At 44.8% G+C, this 18,182-nt stretch overlaps 2 protein-coding genes across 2 annotated transcripts in view; one reads left to right on the forward strand and one right to left on the reverse strand.

The window, feature by feature from the left end:
* Positions 1 to 9,639: 9,639 nt before the first annotated feature.
* Positions 9,640 to 11,761, forward strand: MAP1LC3C (microtubule associated protein 1 light chain 3 gamma). Its single transcript, XM_080585198.1, has 4 exons — positions 9,640 to 9,793; positions 9,874 to 9,929; positions 10,048 to 10,154; positions 11,028 to 11,761. The coding sequence occupies exons 1-4, from the start codon at positions 9,736 to 9,738 to the stop codon at positions 11,233 to 11,235; spliced, it is 429 nt and encodes a 142-aa protein (XP_080441324.1). The 5' UTR covers positions 9,640 to 9,735; the 3' UTR covers positions 11,236 to 11,761.
* The window catches only part of EXO1 (exonuclease 1), a 52,474-nt gene continuing 45,764 nt past the window's right edge, over positions 11,473 to 18,182 (reverse strand). The window contains exon 20 of the mRNA XM_080585114.1: positions 11,473 to 14,655. The gene's annotated coding sequence lies outside the window, so the exon portion shown is untranslated. The remainder of the gene's footprint in view (positions 14,656 to 18,182) is intronic.

An 18,182-nucleotide genomic window follows, 5' to 3' on the forward strand; every position in this document is an offset into this window, starting at 1 on the left:
TTTTTTTTTTCTAATTGTTCAATGTGTCCTTCTAGAGACTGATCACAGCCTTCTTGGAGCAGTTTGGTTTGAAGGAAAAAATCATGACCTGCAAGCAGAGTCAGTTTTACAGATGAACATGAACACAACTCTGGCTAGTGAACTCCAGAGACTGCAAGTGTTCTGGGTAGCAGCACAAAACATCCATCACACTGGTGCAAAGAGCCAGGTGTGCACATCAGGGGAGAGGATTTACATTCACAAGAAGGCTCCATGGATATAATGTTAACTTTGTCCACAACCACTAACAGGAACCTCCAGTGGTCCCCTTTTACAATTTAGGATAAGCTTGTCTCCTGTGAAGGACCACTACTTTCTAAGTGCGGTTCAACCTTACATTTGAGAAATCCTCTTTAAAACAGAGGAAAATTTACACTTGATAATTGCCCTCTTATCAAAAATTATGCTACTTAGGGAGAACTGCACAGTAGAAACCAAAGTGGCACTATCCTATATATTTATTCCAGTAGCCTTCATCAGAGAAAAATTGCTTAAAGTTATTGACAATAAGCAAGATCCATATCAGGAACCTAGTAGTGAGCAGCCCTCATGCCAATGCCATGCGTTATAGGATAATTATGTAGGTTACCAAAAGGAGCCATTCAATACAGCACAGTTGCTATCTATTATATCTATTCCTTTTATCTGTGTGTATATTTGGGTGGGATTTTCACCAGTTCTCAGATCTGCTTTACTTCAGCTATTGTTTAAAACATAGAAAAATCCTCTTGATTTCCTGAGCAGGACGATACTGGGAGTCTCACCTTACAACCGCAGGGGCATCTGGGCAAAGACCATGCTCTCTCACTGGCATCCGCTGAATGACTACAGTCACTGACAGCAGCACCTGTAGATCTAGCCCTGCCTTCAGCTCTTGTCCGCTACAGTGTGAAACGAGCATTGTGGTGCTCCTCAAGAAACTGAAAGAAGATAGGCAACCTGAAAGCAAATAGGTGAAGAAAGCTTTCTGCTTTCCAAAGCAGCTAGGTCCGTTCAAGATGACAAAAGGCAAGACACTGGCACGTGTTTTACATAGTTAACAGCCCCCTCATTTGCATCATATTCCATCTGCGGTTTAAGAACAATTCATCCCTTTGTAAAGATTGCCCACTGCAGCCACACTACTGCAGAGGTCGGGAAGAACTGGCTTATCTACTACCTGTGTGTTAGTCACACAAACTAAAGCCTACGGATTGAGCAACCAGCTGTTTTGCACTTTGGGGTTCACAAGTCTGCCCTCTATTAGGCATCCCCCATCCTGCCTATATCTTACCCATACTCTTCCTCAGCGCTTCAAGTCCGTTTCCCATAGACAGAAAGCGGTACAAGGCTGTCTTTTTTGTCTAAGCTACAGGCACGCTCTGTATAACTGAGTTTTAAAAAATACTCAGTTCAAAGATGCAACATAAATAGTCTGGGTGACATTGGTAATAAGCTATTTTGACAGTTTCATATCATAGCACTAAGAAAATGAGCAAGCCTGCATGTTATTAAGCAAAGAAAATTCTGCTGAAAATGATCACAGCAGAATTCAAGCCCGCTCCTAAGAGGCTGAGCTCTTTGGAGTATTCACAGCACCTGCTGCAGGTACTCAAATGCTCAGCATGGCCAGTGGAAAGGGAGGGACTCCTGCAGAAGACAGTTCAGAGCACATACACTGCATGGACCCTCTGCAAGAGCTTTTCTCTGTCTGGCCACTGACTGTACGCAGACCCTGGGAAGACTGGGCTCTGGATTTAGTCATCTTCAGTTAGATTCCTCACATAGACAGGTCTGAATATCTGCTAACACATACATTTGTGCTGTGATTCTCAGCAATCCCCTATCAGTCCAAACCACTGTCAGCATTTTCACATTCAATAAATTCTTGGCATTTCTGTTGAATTTTGTTCATGGCACATGCACATTAGCTGAGCTCCACAACACATCTGTTGTGCAGCTAAGTAGATGATACAGCCCAGGGGCTTGGCCACACTTCCAGGACTTGTTTAAGACGACACAGTCCAGTAGAGACACTGGGAATAGTAACCTAGGGGTCCCCTTTCTCAATTTGTAAAGCAACTTCCCTCTCTCTTCCAACCACTATTTTGGGTATTTTTCCTAACATCTTACAAAACTTCCTTAAAAAGGACCTCTAGGACAACGTGACAGGGTTGAATTTGTAAAGCAGGAACTCATTCTTTCCTCTATAAAGTTTTTTTTTTTTTCCCCCCTATAGATTTGGGGTTTGGACCTAAACCTTAGATGTTTCAAATCCAGAGATCCACAATTTCTGAGTACCCCATGTGGTCATCTTAAAGAGTCCAGATTTTCGTTAAGTGCAGAGCACTTTCCTAGTAGGGATCTGACCTCGTTAACACACCTGAAAAGGGAGGTGTACAAAGGTTGTGGCCACTCTTGGAGACGCTGTGCACTGCTCTCCTGGCAAGGCATGCTCTCTGCCGCCCCAAAAGAGAGCTGGGCTCTCTTGACCCTCATGCCAGGCATTCCAGACGAGCAACAAGAAAGCTGCCAGCTTCACAGGGACATGCTAAAGATATTTTTAAAATCCTCTGCTCTCTGTCAGTTATAACACCCTTTCTGAAGGTTAAAATAGTAACCAGTTTCCAGCATCCACAAACCAAACCCCAATAGCTACTTTTGGCACCATCTGACACATTCTTGGCAGTCTCAGCAGGGAGGCCAGGCACAGGCTGGATGCAAAGCCACTGACATCCCGTCTAGAAACAACTCAGCCATACTGGAGAAAATGCTTTTAAAACACTGTATGCAAGGAAAACATCTTCAAACAAGATTATCATCTTATATGGACAAAGCACAACTTTGAAATCCATTTTTGCAGAACATGGCACGCTGTTCTCTCTCACCAAGGCACAAGCGCCGAGATCTGTACTCATAGTAGTAGCACTGCTAAAACCAGCATGACAGAATGCAAACGTGCTCCCAAGTCAAACAGAAGACATATCACCAGAAGAGGGAAATCATGTTCCCAGAATTCCAGCCTACAATAGATGTCCAAAAAATCAGATTAATTCAAACAGACACTCAGTAAATTCTAATTGGAGCAAAATGTGGAGCGTTTCCCCTTTTATCACACTTTTCCATCAACTGTTGCTGTTATGCATGTGAAGTACCAGCAGTCCCTTGTGACGAGCAAATACGCACAACCTCCTAAAAAAGCCCATGCTTCAGCAACAGCACTCATTAACCAGGCCCTGGCCCACAGAAGGGCCTTGTTATCAAGAACCCCTGAACAGCACTATTCAATGTGCTCCTTTGTTGCAAGCTACAAAACAGCAGTGACTACAGAAGGTTACGATGATCTCTCACAAAGGGAAATCCATTAACTGAAGTGCCTTACCTCAAAGGAAAGCTAGGGTCTTGTCCATGCGGAAGAGCACTTCTTCAGTTTTCCAAAGAGAGGGAGGACCAAGAAAATCCGTTAGCAAGAACATCATTTCTGTTTCTTCTGTATAAGGAAAACATAATTCATTCCTTCTCAGCAATGAAAATGAGAGGGCATGCGGTAGGAAAGGAGGATTCAATGATGTTTCTGCCTTGGTAGCATCATCCTAGAACTTTGAGCTCAGCCCCTGCAGGAGAACATGGGAAACAGAAAATCAGAGAGGTACTTGCAAGGGACCTTAACCAACAGCTTGCCAGCTTATGCCAGCTTTCCTTAAAATAAGTCACTGCTTTATTTTACATCTAGTTAAAAATCTTCATTTTGAGCAATTCTTGAAGAAAGTCACTGAGAAGGTCTCAAATTCAAAATGCTAGAACAGAAGTATTTGCCATGTGGAATGACTTAAGGATGGAGGATACCTCACTGTAACTCAGCCTGCTCAAGTCTCTTAACATGGTTGAGAATTTAACAAGTTAATGCTGAGAAAGGTCTCAAAATCTTTCAGGGGAGGATACAACATTTAAGAAAAGCAAGCTTAATGGTACCCTTGAAATCAAAAACTAGCATAAAGAAACTACTCCATCAAAATACTGCTTAAATTTTGCCGTCTCTAGGGTGCTGCACAGACATTACATGCAGCACAGACAACAGCATTTTAACCTTATGACAACAATAAACCAGGAGAGAAATGGACTCCAGCTTGAAACAGGTAAAGGTAAGAAAGAGAGAACAGATTAAATGAGTTTAGCTCAAGTTTCTTTCACAGAAGAGACATCTGAAGCTTTTAATCCCAAGCTCTGACACAAAACAGCTGTGTGGTCTCTCACTTGGAAGTAACAGAGCTCATTTCTGACCTTTGGGGCTACACCAAAAAGCCAGAGAGATCTGACCTAGGTTCACTATAAAGGTTAAAAAGATCAGGAGACAATGGAAAAGAACCCAAAGCACATATAACCACTAGCCAATCAACCCAGTAATAGCACTTGTGACTTTTAAACTTATCTCAGCATTTTGAGAAGAGCTCAGTTCATGACCTGAGCCTCATCAACAGATGAGTTTGGACCATAAATTTGAGATACAGGACTAAGCATCCCCTAAGCCAGAAGAATACTCCAACTAACTTGGCATAAAGGCTCGTGAATTTGGAGAGAAAGTTAGTTGCTGCCACATAACTACTTCAGGCTTATGAGAAGCAGAGTGTGGGTTTGCTTCTGTGTCACAGGAGAAATAGGCAGGTTCAGAGCTGCAGAAGGGAAGAAGGAGGCAAAAGATTCCCTGTCTGTAACCAGCGATGCTGAGGGGCATGCAAATATTCAGGACAGCTCTTGCAAGAGCTGTTAAACTGGCTGGCTGTTCCCTAGCACATGAGGGCTTTCCAAACCCCTCTTGACTTGAATATTTTATTGTCACTTATAGACAGCCCTCATGAAAGCACGTATTTAAGATAACTATGCATAATACTGTAAACCTTCAGACTTTCACAGTGCGACAAATAAGCCTTCCTTGTGCCAACTCACATTTTTTCCCTAGAACATCATGCTGCATTTTCTCTTCCCATCCAGTTAGGCTGCTTAAACAAATAAATCCTCGTCCCTCTAGTGCTGTATCACTCACATTTATATGGTTAGTCTACACATAACTGTTTTGTGCCTTCTGCACTTAGTCCCTCAGCCTCTTGCTTACATATCAGCTTGTGTTCAGGATTATTCAATGCTGGATGGAATTTATAGCCAGAGCAATGCCCTGTTTGTCATCCAAGTTTTGCTACACTGGAATTAACTCACCAGCACCTGCACAGTGACTTATGAAGAAAAGCTAATCTCGGTTTATGGTGTGCTGGGATGCTTTTTGCATATAACAGTGGAGTGAATAATTTCCACTGAAACACAAATCACTTCTAAGGCAGTCCACATTTTTCCATTTATCAAGTTTTTCTCTCGATTCTTGATTCTGGTCCATGGGTTTGCCTTCATTAGGCATCGTACTGTTCAGCAAGCTTGGCAGAACAGGCTAGCAGGATGCAGTCTGACTTCAGGCTCAGAGCCATGACTCCTGCGCCTGGGTAGGGGTGGTCAGCTTTAAACCACAATTTAAATTCCCCGTGCTCAGCAGCTGGAGCTCTCCAATCACTCCCACTCCTTAAACCTCGCAGGGCTTTCAGCCACAGTGGTACCCAAGCACTAGAGAGCACTGTGGAGGCTTCCGAAGTGGGAATGTCATGTGGTTAAAGAAGGGAATTTTAGCTGGATGCTCCCTACTGCTGGCGAAATCGTGGCTAAAGCCTCTCAGTACTTATGTGCTACTGGAGCATACTGAGTGGAGATTTGCAGTCCTCTGGTTAGCAGGGGCAGCTCTTGATCTGCAGCTCCACAAAAGCTCACAGATCCACCTGGAAGCAGCACTGTTGTTGATGTGAATGCCTGACTCCCAACTTGTCCTTGTGCCTCTGCGACACATCTGGGGATTCAAAAGCACTTGCAGAGGGGAGGCAGAGGTTCCACTACAATGCTGCAAAAACCTCAGCATCTTTTACGTCTCTTTTGTTGTTACAGAGCTTATTACAACCCACCTACAGCCATAGTGGATCACAGCTAGCATCGTTCAAACTTCCATACATGCTACGGAAATATAATTCGGAGCTTTTGCTTCAGAGCAGGAAAGAACAGAGGAGCATTCACAAAGCTCAGGGAGAATTCCCCACTCAGAGAAGTGGTTAGCATTTCCCTCTAGGGAAATACTAAGTTACAGGCCCACTAGATAGCAACTGGTTGTACACACAGCCATGCTCAACAGGTTAACGTTATGGTGTAATCCTGTCTTTGTGATGTGTCAGGGCTAAACCCCTTCAGAAGCAGCTTGTCTCTCTCTGCGAAACCTGTCTGTACAATATATTTCTTTTTTCTTCTTACAGCTATTACTGGAAAGCTTAGGAATTGTGATTTCACATGCAGCATTCAACTGTGTAAAGGCAGCTGGTCAGGGATTTGATAGTTTGTGATAGTTTGTAATGCAATCACATGTAAAATCTTGATGTTTGCCTTTTTTTTTTTTTTTTTGTGTGTGTGTGTGAATTCCCTAAGAGGCGGGGTGGTCCTATGATCAATTCAATGCATTTCTGCGCCAGCACTGTGGAAGCTGTTACCAGCTGTACCAGTCTTCCCCAAGAAATTGTGTTAAAACTATTGCACACATTCTTTGCGTCTTGGAATTTTGCAGCTGCTGTAATTATTTCTACCTCATTTTATCTTGTCTGGGAAATTCAGATTTCAAGTTCTTCGGGGCAGGCTTCTTTTTTTTGGAGCTGCTTATATTTGCTTTAGCACAGGGAGTCTTGCATATCCATAGGGACCTCTATGATTTGAATGACAAGTAACTACCGAACAAGAACAATTTGGAGAAATGTGCTTTCTCTAGTTCTTCAGGCCTTTCCTCTAACACAGATAAGGACCTTTCTCTGAGCAGCTTCAGCATGAATGGAGCAGCACAGTCTAAGAAAAAGGCCTTGCATTAGAGCCCATTCATAACTCTCCCCCTGATTCCATGGGGGGGGAAAAAAAAAAAAAAAAAAAAAGCAGGAATTGGGGATGAAAAAGTTCAAGAAGAAAGGTAAGCAGTGCAAACTCCTGAAAATGCAAAATGAACTGGCAGGCAAAGCAGTCAAATTTTACAACAGAAAACTTGCATATGCTAGAAAGTCTATGACAGAAGCACCCCCTCACTGGATCAGGAGGCGAAGCCTTCAAGCATTTGCTCAGTCATGAGCTGACTCACTTCCTCCCTCCGGCAGTATCATGTATTCAGACTTCAGCAACACTTCTAGGACAAACCAAATTTTATCCTTTCCCAGAAAGCTCCTACTAGCTTATTTCAGGCTCTCTTCATGAACCACAATTTTGTCTTTCACAGGAGCTCCCTGGTTCCCACCAAAACAGTCATCACATTTCTGACACCCTGCACCCTTCCCACACAGGGAAGGAAATTCACTAAGACCCCTTGCTGCTATGAGACAAGTATTTTAATGTCTTCAGTTGGAATGGGACAATGTGAAGGACGTGATATTCCTTTGCTGCATTTAAGATAACTTCTCCTGAGCCAGACTCTGTGTATGATTAGACCTATGAAGCTGGGATCACTTTATTATAGGGATGATGGATAGATCAACATTCAATTATACAGCTGCAAACCTGGGACTCTGGAAAAGGCTATAAACATGGCAATGAAACTGGACTAGATAAGATAGGCAACTCTAAGCTTTTGCTGTAATGTTTATGGACTTAGAGTACTCCTATGAGTGTAGTCTCTGGGCATTCAAACAGGATAAAATAGAATAACAATTTGCTTTGATCCTTCTCTTTCTGGTTCACTGTGGCCCTGAGTTCTCTGTTCTCTATACAAAGTTGCCAGTTCAGTAATTATGTGCAAGTGAGAAAAACTTCCAACGCAAAGGGGAGAAGGAATAAATTCCATATTTAAGTCCAGAACTGGATAACTATGCAAGAGCAAGTTCAGATGCCGTGCAGACACACACAAGACCTCCCATTCTCTCTGCCTCCAGACAATGCAACTTAGGGCACATGCAAACTAGGCCTGAGTCCGTGCTCGCTCTTAGCTGCCACAGAAGTTGGAGCCCTAACTGGGAATTTCACTGGAAATTCTCTTCTTTGGCTCCCCCTTCTCATCAGGCGCTCAGTTCTCCCACAAGCAGCTGCTGTGGGAGCTCACGTTTAAGGAAGGAAATTGCCCCTCTGGAGGCAAGGCTGCTGATGCCTGTGTGGAACCAGGCCCTTGTGCTTCCCCCACGTGCGGTGAGAGGTGGCACAGGGAGCAGGGCGCCAATGTGAGACCCAGCTCTGCCGGCCGCCCCCAGAGCTCACCCGCTGTGCTGCAGAGGCCTGCCCGTCAGGAGGAGCTCCTTGAGGAGCGGCGTCTACACCACTCCAGCCTTGGCTCTGGTCCTCTGCAGGTTTGGAGCTCTTGCTCAGGGACTCCTCACAGCAAAAGATCTCGCCCTCTCCACACAACTCCGCTCGTGGTGCCACACGGGGGAGCTTGTGCTGTGACTGAAGCCCTCCACTTCCAGCCGACTTCCACTCCTGACTTGAGGCACTGGACACGGAGCTCTGCGAGGGCTGGCTGAAAGTCACGGCCTACATGTACCCAGTGCGCACAGGCTTTGATAAAGATGTGCCTTTTCAAAATGATCTTCTGGTTGCTGAGTCTTCAGGGCATATTCAGTGCTACACAGCACTTTTAACGGAGACTATGAGGTTACAAACTTAATTTTATTTTTAAATGAGAGCTCATTCTCCTTTGATTGGAAAAGTTTAGGGGAAAAAAATAGCCTTGCTACACATATTGCAAGACTGACAATAAAAGCACAAGTGATTTTGATTTTGTCTTGAAGAAGCAGCCAAGTCCATCACTCATAAGCCTTCACTCACAAACTGTAGCAGCTTCCAGTTGCCTTTGGCTTGGTAGATTGAATAAAATGAAAACTACTGTATTTTAGAGGTTTAAACAAAGCAAGCCAAGTAATAGGGATCAATTCCAGCCATCCACTGAGATGACTTACATGGACAACAACCAGCCTCCAGTTAGCCTCACTCTTTGCTGAGCCATGCCTGGCTGTGAAGCCACTTTGACAGCTGAAGTAAAAGCCTGAGGGCTGGGAATCTGTCTCATCATATTCAGCAGACAGACGGACCTGAAGTCTACTTGGAAACCACTGAAATCACAATCAGGCCTTAGAGATGAAACAGGGTTAAAAGTCACCACCCAGGTTGTTCAGAAAATAAACAGTGTGGTATCTCAGAATGGTTTGGGTTGGAAGGGACCTTACGGACCACCTGGTTCCACCTCCCACCAGACCAGGTTGCCCAGGGCCCCATCCAGCCTGGCCTTGAGCACCTCCAGGGATGGGGCATCCACAGCTTCTCTGGGCAAGTGCCTTGACACCTGAGTGGTAGCCTGAGGATATAGCATGAATACGATATAGCCGACCTAGCATGGCCCCAGCCGTCTGAAAAGGGAAGATGGCCGCAGGCGGGCTGGACGCAGACGGGCTGCACCCTTTGCCCGCTCTGGGGGGTCCCCAAAGCCCCCTGGGCGGCACGGGAGCTGTGAGCCCGGCGGGCAGGCTGCCCGCAGCCGGCCTCGGCGCGGAGGCCGCCCCTCGGGGCGGGGCCCCCGGCAGCCCGGCAGGGGTCTGGGCCGGGGCCGGACCCGCGGCTCCATAAGAGGCTTGGGGCGGCGGTGGTAGCACCAGGAGGAGCAGCAGCAGCGGAGGCAGGATGCAGGCGGCCCCCGGAGCGCAGGCGGCGCGGCCCTTCAAGCTGAGGAAGAGTTTCGGTAGGGGCGGCGGGGCCGCGGAGCGCAGCAGGGGCGGCGGGCTGCGCGCACGGGTAACGCTTGTCCTCTCTCCCGCGCAGCCACCAGGCTGGAAGAAGTAGCTGGCATCAGGGCCAAGTTCCCGACGAAAATCCCGGTAAGGCTCTGCTTTTGTCGGCGTGCTCGGGGGGAGGCTCCCGGCGCCTCTTTCTTTGAAGTTTGGGAGCGGGGGACGGGATGCCTTTATGGCTTCTAAGCGGCTCTGATTAAAACAGGTGATTGTTGAGAGATACCAGAAGGAAAAATACCTTCCTCTCCTGGACAAAACCAAGTTTCTTGTTCCCGAGGAGCTGACCATGACCCAGTTCATAACTATCATCAGGTGGGCAGTGGGCACCGGGGTGGGCTCCGGCCGCGGCCCCCTCCCCCCGCGGGGAGAGGCGTTTGCTCGGGTGCTTTGGGGAAAGGAGGTGCCTCCTGCTTTCCCTCCTGCTTTCCGGACCCGTGAAGCCTCCTCTCCTCCCTGCTAAGGGCAGTGTGCAAGGACTGCACTAAACTCCGGCTCTGCTTTCCTCCTGCTTGCTGAAGCTGGTGCTGTGGCTCTGTTCTCCTAGCTCTTGCTGTGCTGTGCTCAAGTTTATAGCAACTCCTAGGTGTGAGCCGTGTGAAGCATGCTTCTAAGTTATTCCTTACAAAAGCGCTGTAGCAGAGAAGTCTCCCGAAGTACTTAGTGCATTCTCTGCCAAAGCATTGGGAAATAGCAAGGCTTTCAGACTCCTAAAAGTGCATTGAGGAGATCTTCCTGGCTATTAATTCCTGTAGGAGATGCTTTTGTCTCTTGCACAGCTGATCTGTATGTTATGTCTCCGAGAACTCTTCTTTTGAAGGTAGGCTTACTTTAAGTGTAACTGACTATTCTGTAATCACTTACTGTAGCTGTACAGCAGGAGCTTTCGGTTTCTGCTTAGCACTTCTCCCCAGCAACTGAGAACTCAAAGCTCAGACTCAGTAGCCCTTGTGGTCTAGAAATTTAAGCCTTTCCTTGGAGCACAAGCCTCCTGGCTTCCAAGCACACGGTTAGCTTCCTGCTGATGAAGACGTTAAACCACATAATGACTTTACACAACATTTCTTTTACATAGTTCCCTAATAAGCTACTGTTCTCCTTTGTGTATTTCATGGACTAATATTGATGCCTTCTTAAATTTGCTAATGCTTAATCCTCTATTCCCTTTCCCCTCCCCTCTTCAATTAGAAGCAGGATGGCTCTAACAGCTACACAAGCTTTCTACCTGCTGGTGAACAACAAGAGTCTAGCCAGTATGTCCTTGACAATGGCAGAAGTGTACAGGGACTACAAAGATGAAGATGGCTTTGTGTACATGACATATGCTTCCCAGGAGATGTTTGGATGCTTCTTACTCACTCAAGGGAAAACTATGGAATGTCTTCAGAAAACCTAAGGCTGGGGTCTGCGTGCTGCAGTGACACAGTTGTGCTGTGAGTCATGCCTGTGATGTGAAGTTCGGAGATGCTCCTTCCAATATGAGTTCATGAGCTCTGTACTGGGGAGTCATGACCCAGAAGCTGGCAGGACCAGCTCAAGGCAGAAATGGTGGTACACTTTTCCTGGATAATAACTTAGATATCTATTTTTATACCTGAAGACACTATGGGTTTTTTTGGAACTGCACCTCCACTTTTTTTTTTGCAATACCAATCTTTAATGTAACTGCTTTTTAAGGTGTCCTTAAAGTCTAAATCTAAGAGTAAAATAAAGAAGCTTTTAAGTATTGGGTTGAACATTAGTTTTAATCTGGGGAAAGACTATCTAGGTGAAGGTCCTAGAACAATTCTGGGAATCTGAGCCTAACGTCTCTTAAATGAAGCATTGCTTGCATAGCCCTCCTTAACTTCTGAATGAGATAACAAAGTTCTGGGTCTGCTCCATTGTGAGTGACTTTACCTATAAACAACTTGTTAAGCTAGGTACCTGAGCTGCAAGACTGCAGTAGTGTTAGAACAGGATTCAGTGCAGTGTAGTTTTAGCACCTGAATAAACTCCTGTCAGCTGTTACAGAAAATGCTGTGAATGCCTATGATAGACAACAATTTGTTCAAATAAGTAATACTGACTACTAGCCAGCATAACATCATTTGCGTTTATATGACTTGAACTGTAACTTGAGTGTTCAAGATCTGTCTAGTCCAGCCTCTCTAGGAAAGATGCTCACATCCTTCCCCTACAAGCACCTGCATGTCCCTTCTGCAGGAGGGCTTCACTAAGCCTTCTCTCAGGGGTGGGTATCTGTGTTGTACCTTACAGTGAAGAGGTATGACAGTGTCTAAAACTCCCTAAACATAAATTATAGGACCTCCTGACAGGAGGCTCAGTCTGAAGCTAGCCTTCCTGGCTTCCTCATATCTGAGGAATGTATCAGGGAAGCTGTAAATGTTCTGAGCATGCATAATGAGCTTAAAACACCAAGTCATTTAAAAATCTGTTGCAGCATGCAGTTAATCAACCTTAGGCAGCCTCAGCTTAGGATGGTCAAATTGTTACATTATGATGCAATTGTTTTGTTCAGTACTGAACTGATTTGCAGAATGATTAATGTAGGAATTGCTAGACTGAAGGAAGAAGTGTTGACAGTATTTAAATTATGCATAAGGAAGGAATGTGTATGTATGAGCTTTTTGCAGTGGTTCTCTTGAATTTAAAGCTCTGAGCAGATTTGGGCTCAAGTCTCTAAACCTAAAAGCTGCTGTATTGCCTGTTAACAGCTACCTGCATCACTGAAGGTGTTATTTACCAGCTCACAAAACAAGGCAGGTTGGGAGGGTGCAGGCACAAAGAAATCATTGATGTGCCCAACTTTGTAGAAAGGGGCAGGCTGTGTCAGAGCATGGGTTATGAAAACAGGCAGGCTTTGGGATCCCAGAATCTGTTGCTTGGATCAAGTTCACTTTTCATGGAAACAGTTTCCATTCCACAAATCGAATGCAAATAGCCATTTGTTATGAGCCCTCAGGGAGGCAAAGACACCTGTTTGGCAGGCACAGGGCAGGGCAATGTTGGACAGCTGTGGGAACCCCAGGGTGGGGGTAGCAAGGGGAAGTCTTGCTGTGTTCTAGCACTTTTGACAGCCCAAGAGCTCAGTTAATATTTTGCTTCGTTGGCTCCTCTGTTTGTCTTCCTGTCTTGTGTGATATTTGGTGCGTGAAGAGAAAAGCACTACAGATTCTTGGCTGGAGCAGTTCTGTCTGACGGCCAACTTTCTTTAGTTTGTAATGTAGTGGCTGAGGTGTAAGTGTTGATCCTTCCAGCTCATATTGACATTAGACTGTGTGCTGTCTAACAGGCTCAATTGCAGATCCAGCCAAAAAGTTACTGTAGAAGAAGGTCAGTTGCAGGTGAAGAACATCTTTATAAACCTCTGCAAACTGCCCTGTTGAACCCAGAGAGAAGTCTCATGAACTGGTGAAGCTCTATCATTGGGTAATAGTAATAGACATGCCCTTCTACCAGGTGTCAGAGCAAGTAAGATTAACCATCAAAGACAGTCTTCAAAGAGTCTTAAAGTAATAAGCTAGGAGTTAGATGCCCAAATAAATCAGTTATCCTGCTAGTGTGACAAGAAGCTCTGGATTGAACCTATTGTCCCTTCAACTGCAGGGAACAACTAAAAAAGAAGCAAACAGAAAAGCTTTGCTCTGATGACTGACATAAGCAACTGAGATAACCACAGCTGCCTCCAATGAGCTGCTGTTTGAAGAGCTAATATTTGCTTTAGCTATTATCCATTGTTTACAGACATACGTAGTTTTTGCAATGAAGGACACCACTGGAAGCCAGTGATAAGTAAACTCAATAGTGTTTTCCTATGTACTACCAATCTAAAAAGAGAAGATAGAGATGCTACCAATGTTTGTTAAAGTATATTCATTTCTGAATTAAGATATGGATGTGGTTCTTTAATATCCAAAACCTCCACCAGAGAAAAGAAAACATAAGGATACTTTTGTTTCTGCCATAGACTACCTGCTAAATCCTGGAAGGTGTTTGGTGCTCTGGCTACAAAGCTCTTGAGTATGTATGTGCTCTGCTGAAGTCACTTGTTAGGTTGGGTCCATAGCCCTTGAACCCTAGCAAAATCAAGCATTACATCTCATCTTCAAATCAATATAATTAAAAGGACACTGAATTTAGGTGTGGAATGAAGACCAAAATTGCCCTTGCTGCCTTGCTTTTGAGTTTTTTTTAAGTGAGGACTGTGTAAAATAGAGTACTGGGTGAGTTGTGACTTCAACATAGCTGAGTGGAATTACACAGAAATAACACTGGGGGAGGAAAACGTACTCTGCTTTTTTTACCTTCACTTAGAAAGCTCTAGTTTTAATAACCACAGATGCTGCTAGTGTCATTAAAAGGGAAAAACAAAAGCACCTAAAATTGCTGGTGCCATCTTTGCTGCACAAAATGATATTTTAATAAAACATGCCATTTCTGTAATGTATGCCTGCACAGTGACTGCTGTGGAAACAGGATTAAATTTTCTTGTTCTCAAAGACCTGAGCAAGCTGCATGTACTCTGAATACTCATCAGGACAATGGGAAGAGGCCACATTAGCAATTCAGGAAAAACAACCATCTCTGGGCTCTGGGTTTTGTTCAGAAATAGAAAAGGGGGGGGGGGGGGAAAGTCTCACCAATGTACTTGAATTCCAAGTGGTAGAAGTCTTTTTTTCTTTTTTTTCTGTGCCTGTTAAGACTAGAGATCCAGTTGTCTGTACTCTCCTTGCCACCACTGACATCCTACGGCCATCTGCAAACACAGCTTTAAAATGCATACAATGCTTTGTGGAGTGTGAATTGTCACTTGCTGCAAGGCAAACATGATAATGTCAGTTAGGGCTTTCGTGCAATAAGCAACAACAGGACCTTTCCAAACTGTTAGAATTTTAAAATTATTTAAGATTGTAGGGGTAGAATAAATGAATTAATAGGGATGCTAATCTTCTCTCATAAGTAATGCAGACAACAAGTCTTGTGAATTTAGCAGGTAAAAGCAATAGAAAGCCCATCTAACTGTTTCCAGACAGTGTTAGCTTCGCAGTAAAAATAATAATAAACTACAAAACCCACAACTGTTAAACATGCTAAGTGACAGACTTGATCTGTCTCCTCCCCCTTCAAATTCTTTTTTTCACTTATGTATGAAAGTAAATTGGGAAAGTCAAATGAAATAATAGGACAGAACATAACCTTCAGCATCAAATTGTACTACTGCATTCCCATTAAGAAAGCCTCTATAGAAACTAGGGATAAAACCAAAGGGCCTGACTGGGAGAGGAAACTATTTTTAGAACACTGTGTTTTTAATGTATGGGCTGTGGAGTGGGAGAGAAGGAGGGTTTCCTTGGAAAACTTCCAAAGGGGCTCTGAAAGGTGATTGAGAAATAGAAGTTCATATGTTACAGTAAAACATGTGTACAATTTTTTTAATGGCCCCCATATACCCCCCAAGATTTGTTGTTACAGAAAGACGTCTAGACGACTCTCCTGTACATAAACATATTTCATTCGTTTCATAGACTTTTGTATCACCCTATCATATTTTAGACTAGCAAAAATAATCAAATTCTACCTGTAGAAATATGCTTAGTTTCTTTTTTTTTTTTCTAAGATACTTCTTAATGGTTGCTGTACACAACTCTTTCCACTGATGTTTTTAGGTTGCTCTTTAAGAGCACAAGTTTCTTAGCTATCTGCTACTTGTTCTTACATGTGAAGGCAGATAGGTTCTATGATAAATAACAGTCTGGCCCTAGTTTAGAGGAACAGTTTAAATGAAGGTGGCTACCTTAGGGCTCTCCTCTTACAGTCATAATTGTGTCACTCCCTGCCTCTTGTTTTCTAGAGGGTGTGTGTCTTGCACTTTGACTGTAACGTTCCTATGGTATATAACTGTTTAGTAGCAGAATAGTCCAGATGGGTTTTGAAGAGCACATAGCAAGTATCAAAGCTAGAGTCCGCAAAGCAGCACTGCCCCTTCCCTGCAGGCAGACCCTCAGGAGGGAGGGAGTGTGCCCTGCCGTGCGCACAGTTTCCAGAGCAGGCAGGAGTGGGGCCAGGAGGGGCTGTTTGGGCCGCTCAACACTTATATCATGTCCGGCAGGGACTGTAAAGGACCTTTACGAGGCTGCTTGTGATTTGTTGCAGGGTGGGCTTGGGCAGCGGTGTTTGTTTTTGCAAATACTCCTCGATCCTAGCTTCACTTTCTGTGTAACAGCATGGTCTGGATCCTAATCAGGCCTTCAGCCCAAACCCTGCTATGTGTCAGAAAGGTGGGAAAGCTGTCAATTTCACAGTACTTGAGATGATGTAAAAGGGAAACAAAAAAAAAAACAGGTTCATCTGCCATTGATCGAGGTCCTTGGTAGACCTGAAGCTTATTTCCAGTTCTCAAGAACTAAGTCAAGACTTTACAGCCTGCCAGATGGATTTGCAGGGAAATCTTTAGGTCAGCCAAACAGTGGGTGAGGAGAGGGGACAGACTGGGGAGAGGGGCTAAGGATGTGTATCAGCGCTTCCATCCAGAGCAGCTGCAGCCTTGTATTCTTCCCAAGCCTGCCTGTGACTGAATGGAAAGGCTGAGCCTCAGCGTGACATCACTCAGGCAACCACTACAGCCATTAGCTCACAAAGCGAAGTTATGAGAAAAAACACACATGCACACATGCTTTCAGATGGAGGGTGGATATAGCCTTTTCCTGAGTAAAGTGAACTCTGTCAATGGAAAAAAACACACAGGAGGGTGCTGAAAGGAAGACATGGTGAAAAAGAAATTCTCTGCTTAGTGCTGGCAGTACTTCACAAGGAGACTTGGCCTTTACTCTGGGAACTTAAAAACTTAATATCAGGTGATGGATACAAGTATGGTCTCCGTCTGACCTTCCTCCCCTAAAAAGCTTCATCTGTGGTCAAAAATTAAAAGTCAAATAGCGATATGAGCTGCATATTTGAATGCTGACTGGATGAGGAAGAGTAACTCATTTTCCAGCCTCTTGATGCATTAGTCATCAACAAAATAAAACAGCCATCAATAGGAAAAACAGCTGCTGTGCTACAGGTGAGGGGAGGATCACCGACTTAGTGCAGACATCTGTGGTGTCTAGACCATCTGGGTAACCCAATCACTAAAGGGGTTAGGAAGATAATTTCACTATTCCAAGTTATATTGGCTCTGTTATGAATCTGTCAAAACTGTCAAGAGAGGCCTCAGGAGAAATACTGCATTTTCCTAGGAGGCAGCTGTATTTGGTTTAACCCTCAGCTCTTCCCAGCCATCCTCATGCTCGCTGACTTTCGTTCCCATTCTTTTTTTTGGAAAGGAGCCAGGCCTTCTGTGTTTGCAGAACCTGGGTACAGATTCCAAGATTGCTGAAAACTATAAATAACATGCCCTCCGTTGCCATGTAACAAACTTGTATGAGAATTCACAGTTGTTCTGTTATTGTAATTCAGCCTGTGTTGATATACCTTGGTCTCTCTCAGGCTCCTAAGCCTGTCAGGTCTGGAGCAGGAGTTCAAATGGCCTGACTGAGGCTGTTACTGCCATTTAGGTAGCTCCCCCACCTTCCAGCAAATTTGGTTGAGATAGAAAAAACATCCAATCCCTTCTTGGATCAGCTGAAAAACAGCTGTGTGTTTTAGTGTTGCTCATTTATGTGAACTGGTTTAGCTTCAGGCCCAAGGTAGGTTACCGCAGTTGTTTTACTTCATGTCCCAGCTTATCCAGCTGATTTTGCCACAAAAGGAGGATGCCTCACATGAGCTCTTCCAGCAGCAGACTGCTGGGAGGTGGCAATCTCCAGGAAGGGGCTGGTGCAGAGGGAGCATGTTACAAGAAACTGAGGGGGGGAGGGAAAGGCTGGTGTGGGGAACTGCTGCTGGTACAGGTGGCTCTTGAAGGGTTTGCACTCTGGGCTACGCCAGGACCCTAAAGGAAGGTATCCCTCTGGTTCTGTCATCCAAAGCAGCTAGCCCAGTAGGCAACTGTTGAGCATGATTGCTGTGTCACTTGCCTCACATAGGAGCATGCTTTATAACTCAATGGAAAAATCATTTATCTAAAGTGGGGGATACTTCACTATGATTGCCCCTTCTGCCTGAAGAGCCTGAGCCACACACGCCACACCGTGCACCCTGGTTAGTGCCTGGACCCAGCACAGAAAATGCTCGTGCTGCAGCAAGAAGGTAGGTCCCTTGCAGGTAAGGCCCAGGGTGACAGTGGAGGCGTGCAGCCCAGGGGATTGAACCCAGCTTCCACACTAGACCTCTAGTCTACCTTCTCTTTTTGAAAATTATCCAAAGATGTGTGAAAGGCTTTCGTTTTACTAGTGGAAA

This window comes from Anser brachyrhynchus, assembly GCF_964034855.1.
Source record: "Anser brachyrhynchus genome assembly, chromosome: 3".
Taxonomy (NCBI): domain Eukaryota; kingdom Metazoa; phylum Chordata; class Aves; order Anseriformes; family Anatidae; genus Anser; species Anser brachyrhynchus.